General features: G+C 37.3%; 2 protein-coding genes across 2 annotated transcripts in view; both read right to left on the minus strand.

The window, feature by feature from the left end:
• abcg1 (ATP-binding cassette, sub-family G (WHITE), member 1) overlaps positions 1–15082 on the minus strand; it is a 391642-nt gene that overhangs the window by 75173 nt on the left and 301387 nt on the right. The gene's annotated exons all lie outside the window — the stretch shown is intronic.
• LOC125888482 (putative gustatory receptor clone PTE03) lies at positions 12200–13147 on the minus strand. The gene has a single exon (XM_049575865.1). The coding sequence runs from the start codon at positions 13145–13147 to the stop codon at positions 12200–12202; it is 948 nt and encodes a 315-aa protein (XP_049431822.1).

Consider the following 15082-nt stretch of genomic DNA (forward strand, 5'->3'; position numbering starts at 1 on the left):
ACTTATCTTAATACCTGTATGACTCATATAATCAACACTTATCTTAACACCTGTGTGTGACTCATATAATCAACACAAATCTTAACAAACTTCTGACTCAAATAAACAACACTTATCTTAACACCCGTGTGACTCATATAATCAACACTTATATGAACACACGAGTGACACATATAATCAACACTTAACACCTGTATGACTCATATAATCAACACTTATCTTAACACCTGTGTGACTCATATAATCAACACTTATCTTAACACCTGTGTGTGACTCATATAATCAACACTTATCTTAACACCCGTGTGACTCATATAATCAACACTTATCTTAACACCTGTGTGTGACTCATATAATCAACACTTAACACCTGTATGACTCATATAATCAACACTTATCTTAACACCCGTGTGACTCATATAATCAACACTTAACACCCGTGTGACTCATAGAATCAACACTTAACACCTGTATGACTCATAGAATCAACACTTATCTTAACACCTGTGTGACTCATATAATCAACACTTATCTTAACACCCGTGTGACTCATATAATCAACACTTATCTTAACACCTGTGTGTGACTCATATAATCAACACTTATCTTAACACCTGTGTGACTCATATAATCAACACTTATCTTAACACCCGTGTGACTCATATAATCAACACTTATCTTAACACCTGTGTGACTCATATAATCAACACTTATCTTAACACCTGTGTGTGACTCATATAATCAACACTTATCTTAACACCCGTGTGACTCATATAATCAACACTTATCTTAGCACCTGTGTGTGACTCATATAATCAACACTTAACACCTGTGTGACTCATATAATCAACACTTATCTTAACACCTGTGTGACTCATATAATCAACACTTATCTTAACACCCGTGTGACTCATATAATCAACACTTATCTTAACACCCGTGTGACTCATATAATCAACACTTAAGACACTTGTGACTCATATAATCAACACTTATCTTAACACCTGTGTGACTCATATAATCAACACTTAACACCCGTGTGACTCATATAATCAACACTTAACACCCATGTGACTCATATAATCAACACTTATCTTAACACCCATGTGACTCATATAATCAACACTTAACACCCGTGTGACTCATATAATCAACACTTATCTTAACACCTGTGTGTGACTCATATAATCAACACTTATCTTAGCACCTGTGTGTGACTCATATAATCAACACTTATCTTAGCACCTGTGTGTGACTCATATAATCAACACTTATCTTAACACCCGTGTGACTCATATAATCAACACTTATCTTAACACCCGTGTGACTCATATAATCAACACTTATCTTAACACCTGTGTGACTCATATAATCAACACTTATCTTAACACCCGTGTGACTCATATAATCAACACTTATCTTAACACCTGTGTGTGACTCATATAATCAACACTTATCTTAACACCCGTGTGACTCATATAATCAACACTTATCTTAACACCTGTGTGTGACTCATATAATCAACACTTAACACCTGTGTGACTCATATAATCAACACTTATCTTAACACCCGTGTGACTCATATAATTAACACTTATCTTAACACCCGTGTGACTCATATAATCAACACTTATCTTAACACCTGTGTGTGACTCATATAATCAACACTTAACACCTGTGTGACTCATATAATCAACACTTATCTTAACACCCGTGTGACTCATATAATCAACACTTAACACCTGTGTGACTCATATAATCAACACTTATCTTAACACCCGTGTGACTCATATAATCAACACTTATCTTGACACCTGTATGACTCATATAATCAACACTTAACACCTGTATGACTCATACAATCAACACTTATCTTAACACCTGTGTGACTCATATAATCAACACTTATCTTCACACCCGTGTGACTCATATAATCAACACTTATCTTAATACCTGTATGACTCATATAATCAACACTTATCTTAACACCTGTGTGTGACTCATATAATCAACACTTATCTTAACACCAGTGTGACTCATATAATCAACACTTATCTTAACACCCGTGTGACTCATATAATCAACACTTATCTTAACACCTGTGTGTGACTCATATAATCAACACTTAACACCTGTATGACTCATATAATCAACACTTATCTTAACACCTGTGTGACTCATATAATCAACACTTATCTTAACACCTGTGTGTGACTCATATAATCAACACTTATCTTCACCCCTGTGTGACTCATATAATCAACACTTATCTTAACACCTGTGTGTGACTCATATAATCAACACTTAACACCTGTATGACTCATATAATCAACACTTATCTTAACACCCGTGTGACTCATATAATCAACACTTAACACCCGTGTGACTCATAGAATCAACACTTAACACCTGTATGACTCATAGAATCAACACTTATCTTAACACCTGTGTGACTCATATAATCAACACTTATCTTAACACCAGTGTGACTCATATAATCAACACTTATCTTAACACCTGTATGACTCATATAATCAACACTTATCTTAACACCTGTGTGTGACTCATATAATCAACACTTATCTTAACACCCGTGTGACTCATATAATCAACACTTATCTTAACACCTGTGTGTGACTCATATAATCAACACTTATCTTAACACCTGTGTGACTCATATAATCAACACTTATCTTAACACCTGTGTGACTCATATAATCAACACTTATCTTAACACCTGTGTGTGACTCATATAATCAACACTTATCTTAACACCCGTGTGACTCATATAATCAACACTTATCTTAACACCCGTGTGACTCATATAATCAACACTTAACACCCGTGTGACTCATATAATCAACACTTATCTTAACACCTGTGTGACTCATATAATCAACACTTATCTTAACACCTGTGTGTGACTCATATAATCAACACTTAACACCCATGTGACTCATATAATCAACACTTATCTTAACACCCATGTGACTCATATAATCAACACTTAACACCCGTGTGACTCATATAATAAACACTTAACAAAAAACCTGAGTGAGACTCATATAATCAACACTTATCTTAACACCTGTGTGTGACTCATATAATCAACACTTATCTTAGCACCTGTGTGTGACTCATATAATCAACACTTATCTTAACACCTGTGTGACTCATATAATCAACACTTATCTTAACACCCGTGTGACTCATATAATCAACACTTATCTTAACACCTGTGTGTGACTCATATAATCAACACTTATCTTAACACCCGTGTGACTCATATAATCAACACTTATCTTAACACCCGTGTGACTCATATAATCAACACTTAACACCCGTGTGACTCATATAATCAACACTTATCTTAACACCTGTGTGACTCATATAATCAACACTTAACACCCGTGTGACTCATATAATCAACACTTAACACCCATGTGACTCATATAATCAACACTTATCTTAACACCCATGTGACTCATATAATCAACACTTAACACCCGTGTGACTCATATAATCAACACTTATCTTAACACCCGTGTGACTCATATAATCAACACTTATCTTAACACCTGTGTGTGACTCATATAATCAACACTTATCTTAGCACCTGTGTGTGACTCATATAATCAACACTTATCTTAGCACCTGTGTGTGACTCATATAATCAACACTTATCTTAACACCCGTGTGACTCATATAATCAACACTTATCTTAACACCTGTGTGTGACTCATATAATCAACACTTATCTTAGCACCTGTGTGTGACTCATATAATCAACACTTATCTTAGCACCTGTGTGTGACTCATATAATCAACACTTATCTTAACACCCGTGTGACTCATATAATCAACACTTATCTTAACACCTGTGTGTGACTCATATAATCAACACTTAACACCTGTGTGACTCATATAATCAACACTTAACACCTGTATGACTCATACAATCAACACTTATCTTAACACCTGTGTGACTCATATAATCAACACTTATCTTAACACCCGTGTGACTCATATAATCAACACTTATCTTAACACCCGTGTGACTCATATAATCAACACTTAACACCTGTGTGACTCATATAATCAACACTTATCTTAACACCCGTGTGACTCATATAATCAACACTTAACACCTGTGTGACTCATATAATCAACACTTATCTTAACACCTGTATGACTCATATAATCAACACTTAACACCTGTATGACTCATACAATCAACACTTATCTTAACACCCGTGTGACTCATATAATCAACACTTATCTTAATACCTGTATGACTCATATAATCAACACTTATCTTAACACCTGTGTGTGACTCATATAATCAACACTTATCTTAACACCCGTGTGACTCATATAATCAACACTTATCTTAACACCCGTGTGACTCATATAATCAACACTTATCTTAACACCTGTGTGTGACTCATATAATCAACACTTAACACCTGTATGACTCATATAATCAACACTTATCTTAGCACCTGTGTGACTCATATAATCAACACTTATCTTAACACCTGTGTGTGACTCATATAATCAACACTTATCTTAACACCCGTGTGACTCATATAATCAACACTTATCTTCACACCTGTGTGTGACTCATATAATCAACACTTAACACCTGTATGACTCATATAATCAACACTTAACACCCGTGTGACTCATAGAATCAACACTTAACACCTGTATGACTCATAGAATCAACACTTATCTTAACACCTGTGTGACTCATATAATCAACACTTATCTTAACACCCGTGTGACTCATATAATCAACACTTATCTTAACACCTGTATGACTCATATAATCAACACTTATCTTAACACCTGTGTGTGACTCATATAATCAACACTTATCTTAACACCCGTGTGACTCATATAATCAACACTTATCTTAACACCCGTGTGACTCATATCATCAACACTTATCTTAACACCTGTGTGTGACTCATATAATCAACACTTATCTTAACACCTGTGTGACTCATATAATCAACACTTATCTTAACACCTGTGTGTGACTCATATAATCAACACTTATCTTAACACCCGTGTGACTCATATAATCAACACTTATCTTAACACCTGTGTGTGACTCATATAATCAACACTTAACACCTGTGTGACTCATATAATCAACACTTATCTTAACACCCGTGTGACTCATATAATCAACACTTATCTTAACACCCGTGTGACTCATATAATCAACACTTAACACCCGTGTGACTCATATAATCAACACTTATCTTAACACCTGTGTGACTCATATAATCAACACTTAACACCCGTGTGACTCATATAATCAACACTTAACACCCATGTGACTCATATAATCAACACTTATCTTAACACCCATGTGACTCATATAATCAACACTTAACACCCGTGTGACTCATATAATCAACACTTATCTTAACACCCGTGTGACTCATATAATCAACACTTATCTTAACACCTGTGTGTGACTCATATAATCAACACTTATCTTAGCACCTGTGTGTGACTCATATAATCAACACTTATCTTAACACCCGTGTGACTCATATAATCAACACTTATCTTAACACCTGTGTGACTCATATAATCAACACTTATCTTAACACCCGTGTGACTCATATAATCAACACTTATCTTAACACCCGTGTGACTCATATAATCAACACTTATCTTAACACCTGTGTGTGACTCATATAATCAACACTTAACACCTGTGTGACTCATATAATCAACACTTATCTTAACACCTGTGTGTGACTCATATAATCAACACTTATCTTAACACCTGTGTGTGACTCATATAATCAACACTTATCTTAACACCCGTGTGACTCATATAATCAACACTTAACATCTGTGTGACTCATATAATCAACACTTATCTTAACACCCGTGTGACTCATATAATCAACACTTATCTTAACACCTGTATGACTCATATAATCAACACTTAACACCTGTATGACTCATACAATCAACACTTATCTTAACACCTGTGTGACTCATATAATCAACACTTATCTTCACACCCGTGTGACTCATATAATCAACACTTATCTTAATACCTGTATGACTCATATAATCAACACTTATCTTAACACCTGTGTGTGACTCATATAATCAACACTTATCTTAACACCCGTGTGACTCATATAATCAACACTTATCTTAACACCTGTGTGTGACTCATATAATCAACACTTAACACCTGTATGACTCATATAATCAACACTTATCTTAACACCTGTGTGACTCATATAATCAACACTTATCTTAACACACGTGTTACTCATATAATCAACACTTAACACCCGTGTGACTCATAGAATCAACACTTAACACCTGTATGACTCATAGAATCAACACTTATCTTAACACCTGTGTGACTCATATAATCAACACTTATCTTAACACCCGTGTGACTCATATAATCAACACTTATCTTAGCACCTGTGTGTGACTCATATAATCAACACTTAACACCTGTATGACTCATATAATCAACACTTATCTTAACACCCGTGTGACTCATATAATCAACACTTATCTTAACACCTGTGTGTGACTCATATAATCAACACTTAACACCTGTATGACTCATATAATCAACACTTAACACCCGTGTGACTCATATAATCAACACTTATCTTAACACCTGTGTGTGACTCATATAATCAACACTTAACACCTGTATGACTCATATAATCAACACTTATCTTAACACCTGTGTGACTCATATAATCAACACTTATCTTAACACCCGTGTGACTCATATAATCAACACTTATCTTAACACCTGTGTGACTCATATAATCAACACTTATCTTAACACCCGTGTGACTCATATAATCAACACTTATCTTAGCACCTGTGTGTGACTCATATAATCAACACTTAACACCTGTATGACTCATAGAATCAACACTTATCTTAACACCTGTGTGACTCATATAATCAACACTTATCTTAACACCCGTGTGACTCATATAATCAACACTTATCTTAACACCTGTATGACTCATATAATCAACACTTAACACCTGTATGACTCATATAATCAACACTTATCTTAACACCTGTGTGACTCATATAATCAACACTTATCTTAACACCTGTGTGTGACTCATATAATCAACACTTATCTTAACACCCGTGTGACTCATATAATCAACACTTATCTTCACACCTGTGTGTGACTCATATAATCAACACTTAACACCTGTATGACTCATATAATCAACACTTAACACCCGTGTGACTCATAGAATCAACACTTAACACCTGTATGACTCATAGAATCAACACTTATCTTAACACCTGTGTGACTCATATAATCAACACTTATCTTAACACCCGTGTGACTCATATAATCAACACTTATCTTAACACCTGTATGACTCATATAATCAACACTTATCTTAACACCTGTGTGTGACTCATATAATCAACACTTATCTTAACACCCGTGTGACTCATATAATCAACACTTATCTTAACACCCGTGTGACTCATATCATCAACACTTATCTTAACACCTGTGTGTGACTCATATAATCAACACTTATCTTAACACCTGTGTGACTCATATAATCAACACTTATCTTAACACCTGTGTGTGACTCATATAATCAACACTTATCTTAACACCTGTGTGTGACTCATATAATCAACACTTATCTTAACACCTGTGTGTGACTCATATAATCAACACTTAACACCTGTGTGACTCATATAATCAACACTTATCTTAACACCCGTGTGACTCATATAATCAACACTTATCTTAACACCCGTGTGACTCATATAATCAACACTTAACACCCGTGTGACTCATATAATCAACACTTATCTTAACACCTGTGTGACTCATATAATCAACACTTAACACCCGTGTGACTCATATAATCAACACTTAACACCCATGTGACTCATATAATCAACACTTATCTTAACACCCGTGACTCATATATTCTTCACTTAACACCCGTGTGTCTCATATAATATACACTTATCTTAACACCCGTGTGTCTCTGATATTCAACACTTATCTTAACACCTGTGTGTGACTCATATAATCAACACTTATCTTAGCACCTGTGTGTGACTCATATAATCAACACTTATCTTAACACCCGTGTGACTCATATAATCAACACTTATCTTAACACCTGTGTGTGACTCATATAATCAACACTTATCTTAACACCCGTGTGACTCATATAATCAACACTTATCTTAACACCCGTGTGACTCATATAATCAACACTTATCTTAACACCTGTGTGTGACTCATATAATCAACACTTAACACCTGTGTGACTCATATAATCAACACTTATCTTAACACCTGTGTGTGACTCATATAATCAACACTTATCTTAACACCTGTGTGACTCATATAATCAACACTTATCTTAACACCCGTGTGACTCATATAATCAACACTTAACATCTGTGTGACTCATATAATCAACACTTATCTTAACACCCGTGTGACTCATATAATCAACACTTATCTTAACACCTGTATGACTCATATAATCAACACTTAACACCTGTATGACTCATACAATCAACACTTATCTTAACACCTGTGTGACTCATATAATCAACACTTATCTTCACACCCGTGTGACTCATATAATCAACACTTATCTTAATACCTGTATGACTCATATAATCAACACTTATCTTAACACCTGTGTGTGACTCATATAATCAACACTTATCTTAACACCCGTGTGACTCATATAATCAACACTTATCTTAACACCTGTGTGTGACTCATATAATCAACACTTAACACCTGTATGACTCATATAATCAACACTTATCTTAACACCTGTGTGACTCATATAATCAACACTTATCTTAACACCCGTGTGACTCATATAATCAACACTTAACACCCGTGTGACTCATAGAATCAACACTTAACACCTGTATGACTCATAGAATCAACACTTATCTTAACACCTGTGTGACTCATATAATCAACACTTATCTTAACACCCGTGCTGACTCATATAATCAACACTTATCTTAGCACCTGTGTGTGACTCATATAATCAACACTTAACACCTGTATGACTCATATAATCAACACTTATCTTAACACCGTGTGACTCATATAATCAACACTTATCTTAACACCTGTGTGTGACTCATATAATCAACACTTAACACCTGTATGACTCATATAATCAACACTTAACACCCGTGTGACTCATATAATCAACACTTATCTTAACACCTGTGTGTGACTCATATAATCAACACTTAACACCTGTATGACTCATATAATCAACACTTATCTTAACACCTGTGTGACTCATATAATCAACACTTATCTTAACACCCGTGTGACTCATATAATCAACACTTATCTTAACACCTGTGTGACTCATATAATCAACACTTATCTTAACACCCGTGTGACTCATATAATCAACACTTATCTTAGCACCTGTGTGTGACTCATATAATCAACACTTAACACCTGTATGACTCATAGAATCAACACTTATCTTAACACCTGTGTGACTCATATAATCAACACTTATCTTAACACCCGTGTGACTCATATAATCAACACTTATCTTAACACCTGTGTGTGACTCATATAATCAACACTTAACACCTGTATGACTCATATAATCAACACTTATCTTAACACCCGTGTGACTCATATAATCAACACTTATCTTAGCACCTGTGTGACTCCTGAGATGTTACCTGATGTTGCCACATTTTATTTACCTGCCAGAAGGATTGGCAGGATGTTCCTGAGCTGCACATCTCATGCTTTCTGTCGGCCATCTTGGTTTTCAGAGATTTGTGTTGCACTGACAGCACCTGGCCAGTGGGTGGCAGTGTGTGGCATGATATGAAACTACAGCATCAAGACTCATGGACATATAAGGACATGTCTGTCACACAGCTGTTTACTGCAGAGACCACGATGTGTGACAGAGGTCAAATTTAGAAACGTTAAATTTCTCATTAAATTTGCTGCTGAAGAAACGACCTGATGTGACTGTTTCCCCTCAGAAAATAAATATAATAAAAACTATGAAAAAAGTCATTAAAATGTTTCAAAGTCATAATAATTAAAAACAATCTACGGACTCAAGATGTCGGCACACTTACATCTCTGCAGTGTTTCACTTTACTGTTGAGTTTCATCAGAGTGAACACGAGGCATCACTGGACCAACAGGTAAAAGGAAACAATGTCAGTCTAATGTAACACACCTGTGGTCAAAGCTCTGCCTCCTGGGAGTTGTAGTTTTTAAGTACAGAAAGGTAAACTGTGAGGCCTACAGATGGAAGCTGGACGTGTCTTGTGTCTTTAATGGATTTGGGGCTCTCTGATTAATGATGGTGGTCACGTGTTATAAATATCTGCGTCTCTGTCTCAGTGACTTCGTTTGTTTCAAACCTCAGGTCCATGATCTGTAAAAGCTGAAGCTTGATTTCAGAAACGAGGCTGAAAACACCCGTTGCTGTTGCTGTTGCTGCTGCGTCTTCACCGTTGCTGGATCACAGGGATCTGTTGTACATGAATGTCACTGTGTGCTTTATTCCAGAGCTGGTCGGCCATCTTTGACCTTTCATAGGCGCAGTCGCTGCTATTTATAAACTATTACAAGTTATAATTTTCTTATACAATTTTCTTTTTAAAAAATTGCATTAATATCAAAGAATATTACAAGTCATACTTAAAAATAATAATATATAAAAAACAATATATATCAATATAATTTAAAATATTACAAGTCATAATCTAAAAAATATATTTATAATATTAAAAAGATGGGATTATTTTCTTTAAAAAATACATTAATATTATAAAAATGTTAGAAGTCATAATTTCTAAAAAATATTGTATATTAATTAAAAATGTTACAAGTACTACATTTCTAAAAACAATAATAATATCAAGTACAACAAGTCATACGTTTTTAATTATTACAACTTTTTTCACAGTTTCTCAGTTATTGTGACGTTTCTTTCGGAAAAATACTGCTTTCTTTCTTTCTTAATATTTTAATTTTATTCTTTAAATCTGAGATGTTTTTATTTCCTCTGATCACCACATTCAGTGAGAGTGAAAATATTTCTTATAACAGCTGTTTAAGACATTTATTAAAAAAAAAAAAACATAATATTTTTATAAAATATAATAATTTTTATCACACTGTTTTTTCTAGTTTTCAAGACTGAGACAAAATAAATAAATTAATATTGGTATAATAAGTTTTCTTTTACTACTGTGATTATTTTTATTTTATATTATTTTTTTATATTATTATTATTATTTTTTTCCTTTGAGTTCTTTAAACTCATGACATAAAACTCAAACATAAAAAAAGAAAACCAGAAAGTGATTCATGGTTTATTTTTACATTAAAAACATTGGTGTGTTTCTGTGACTTTACTGGATGTACTGCTTTACATATTTATTATTTTTTGACTTGAATCAATTTTGTTTTTGCAGTTTTGCATCAGATGAGGTACAGGAGCTGTACGGAGAAAGATTTGCGTCAATATTATTTATGTGAACAGATCAACAACCCTTGAGTAAATGTGTAATCTGTAAATATAAAACAACTTCCAAAAACAAAAATACAAAAAAAAGGAGATTTACAAACTCCCCAACATATTTTACATAAACAAATTATCTGTGAATACATTTAATTAATTTACAAATAAATAATAAAAAAAACCCAACTGAGATTGTCTTTATTAAATTAATATATGGAGACAAATTTGTGTCAATGTTATTTGTGCAAACGGATCAACAACCCGTGTGTACATGTGTAATCTGTAAATATATAAAACAACTTCCAATAATACAAAAAATTATTGTAAACTCCCCAAAATATTACACGTCAAGTATAAAACAGATCTGCAATTTAAAAAAAAGACTAAGTGTGTAAAATGCAAATCTGCAAATGTAACATTGAGATTCACAAAAAGGTTTCAGTTTTTCATTTATTTGCAAATTTATTTAAATTTGTGTTTTTACAGATTTGTTTTATATTTCTTTTTTTTTTTTAGTTTAAAAATCATACTTATGTATTTGTGTGAGTTGTTTTTACACATTAACACTCGGGTTGTTTCTGCAGATAATTCTGACACCAATCTGCCTCCGTACCATGCTGTAGGTTTCTTTATTGAAGTGGTTTCTGGATGTCGGGTCTGGCAGTGAAGTTGTGGAGGATCCTGGAGCGGATCTGATGCAGGTTGATGCCGTAGATGATGGGGTTAATGAGGGGCGGGACCACCAGGAACTCTGCGGCCAGCAGGTTCTGCAGAGCCTGCAGCGTGCCGCCGCCGCCGCCGCCATAACGAGCGTACATGGTGTCAAACACCAGCGAGCCGGTGAAGATGAGCAGCGTGGCGAGGTGTGGCAGACACGTCTGTATGAACTTCCTGCGGTCGGAATGCAGCCTGAGCGAGGCTCGGACCAGGTGTGTGTAGGACACGAGGATGAGTGCGATCTGCGAGATGTGCGAGAACATGAGCACGAAGCCGTAGATGTTGTTGACGGTGGTGTCGGAGCACGACAGCTTCACCACCTCCCAGTTGGTGCAGAAGATCTTCTTGATGTGGCGCCGGCAGATCGGCAGGCTGGCTGTCAGCATGATGCCGATCACCGTCTCCAGCAGCGTGAAGCACCAGGTGAGCAGCAGCAGCTGCGCCACCCTCTGCGCCGTCATCAGCGTGCGGTACTGCAGCGGCTTACAGATGGCCAGGTAGCGGTCGTACGCCATGACGGTCAGGCTGGTGAACTCACAGAAGACGTAGCAGTAAACGCCAAACAGCTGCAACAGACAGCCGGCGTACGTGATGACCTGGGCGTCGGCCAGGAGGTCGTGGAGCAGCTTCGGGTAGAAACTGGACGCTCCGCAGATGCCGTTAAAACACAGGTTGCACAGGAAGATGTAGATGGGGTCATGGAGCGTTTTCTCCAGGCAGACGGTGACGATGAGCGTCAGGTTGACGAAGATGGTGAAGAGGTATGACATCAGAGCGAAGGTGAAGAACAGCTGGCGGTTTGTCACAGAGTCGTTGAGACCCTGAAGCACAAACACAAGCTCCGAGTTATTCGGCATCATCATCATCACCTGACACTCTGTCACCATGTGACACCTTAACACCCTGTCACACTGTCACTCTGTCACACCGTCACACACAACAGGAACCGTCACATGTCAAACCAAAGGTGTCACCTCACCTCTGCACAGCGACAGAACAATCTGAGCCACACACGTCTTGTGAGTGAAACCAGGCGACAAAGAAACACTGTGACACACTGAGATATGAGCACATGAAACACTGAGCTGTTTAAACAGAGACACAGTGACACATGTTCAGGACCTGACCTGAGTCAAACTGTCAAACATCACTCAGTCACACCAGAGTCAAACCACAGTGTGAACACATGAACCATGAGCACATGAAACACATTCGTCAGCAGTGAATCACACCAGAGTCAAACCACAGTGTGAACACGTGAACCATGAGCACATGAAACACATTCGTCAGCAGTGAATCACATCAGAGTCAAACTACAGAGTGAACACATGAACCATGAGCACATGAAACACATTCGTCAGCAGTGAATCACATCAGAGTCAAACTACAGAGTGAACACATGAACCATGAGCACATGAAACACATTCATCAGCAGTGAAACCTGAAAACAGTGCGACACAAATGTTTAAATGTTGAGAGGAGACATCAGATGGACTCAGAGACACAGATGAGACAGAGGAAGACTCCTGTCCTTCATCTGTCCTTCACTGTGGACAAACAGAGACACGTGACATCATGAGCAGGACAGAGACACAGTGAGACATGAGACACATCAGCAGCTGGCAGGTGACATCACACAGAGCCGCTCAACATCCTGCCGAGCGGCTGGAGGACAGAGACGAAGATCAGCAGCTCTTATACACCTCAAACCTGCACAGGGACACGTACAGGGCGACCAGGCAGAGGCCACGCCCCCTCGTCATGAGTCACAGTCCAGTTTGTTATCACTGAGGAGGATTTTACATGTGAGGAATTTGGTTGTGAGACATAAATATAGGAGAAAATAAAAATATTAAAAACTAGGGCTGATTTTTCAACTCAGGATTAATTATATGTTTAAAATTACATTATTTTGCATTTAAAACATTTTGAAGTTCAAGTTGATTCAAGTTAATTCAAATTAAACGCACATTAACACAGTGGTTCCCAACAGCAGAGCATGGTGCTGCTCTGGTTACTTTGGCTACTGATTGTTTGTCCAAGTGTTGATCGAGTGGACTGTGTGATAAAATTTGAGCTATTGCATATACGGGACAGTGTCCAGCAGTCTCCACCAAGGCTGTTGTTCTCATCAAGCGACTTTCTAATTACTCCGAAGCCGGGTGAGGGATTGTTCGGCCAGGGCGGCCGCAAACAACTACCCTGGAAGCGAGGCAGGAGAGCCGGGGCTCTAGTACGCCTACGGAGGTGCAAACATCGCGATCCTCTGCCCAGCATTATCCCGTCTAATGTCCGATCGTTGGCTGACAAGACAGACGAGCTGTCCCTTCTCATCAGCTCGAGGTGCGACATTGCTGACTGCTCGGTGATGTGCTTCAACTTGAAACCTGGCTTCACGAAGGAATACCCGACTCAGCGCTACACCAGGCCGGCTCCTCACTGCTCCGGGCGGATCGCACTGTGGATTCACTAAAGCAGAAGGGCAGCGGGGTCTGCTTCTTGGTGAACAACAGGTGGTGCACCAACACTACTGTGATTCACTGAACACGTTCGCCTGAACTGGAGGCCCTCGCGATTCAATGCCGACCGTTCTATCTACAGAGGGACTTCGGTTCCATCATTCTGCCGTTCAGCTGCCCAGGTCACGGAGATGGAGAGAACGCACCCGGACTCGGTCCTCCTGCTAATGGGGGATTTCAACCACGTCAGTCTGAACAGATCTCTCCCCAGGTACAAACGACAGATACACCTTGCCACAAGACGTGAGAAAACACTCAACCAGTGTTACTGTACTA

This window comes from Epinephelus fuscoguttatus, linkage group LG5 (genome assembly GCF_011397635.1).
Source record: "Epinephelus fuscoguttatus linkage group LG5, E.fuscoguttatus.final_Chr_v1".
In the NCBI taxonomy this organism is placed as follows: Eukaryota; Metazoa; Chordata; class Actinopteri; order Perciformes; family Serranidae; genus Epinephelus; species Epinephelus fuscoguttatus.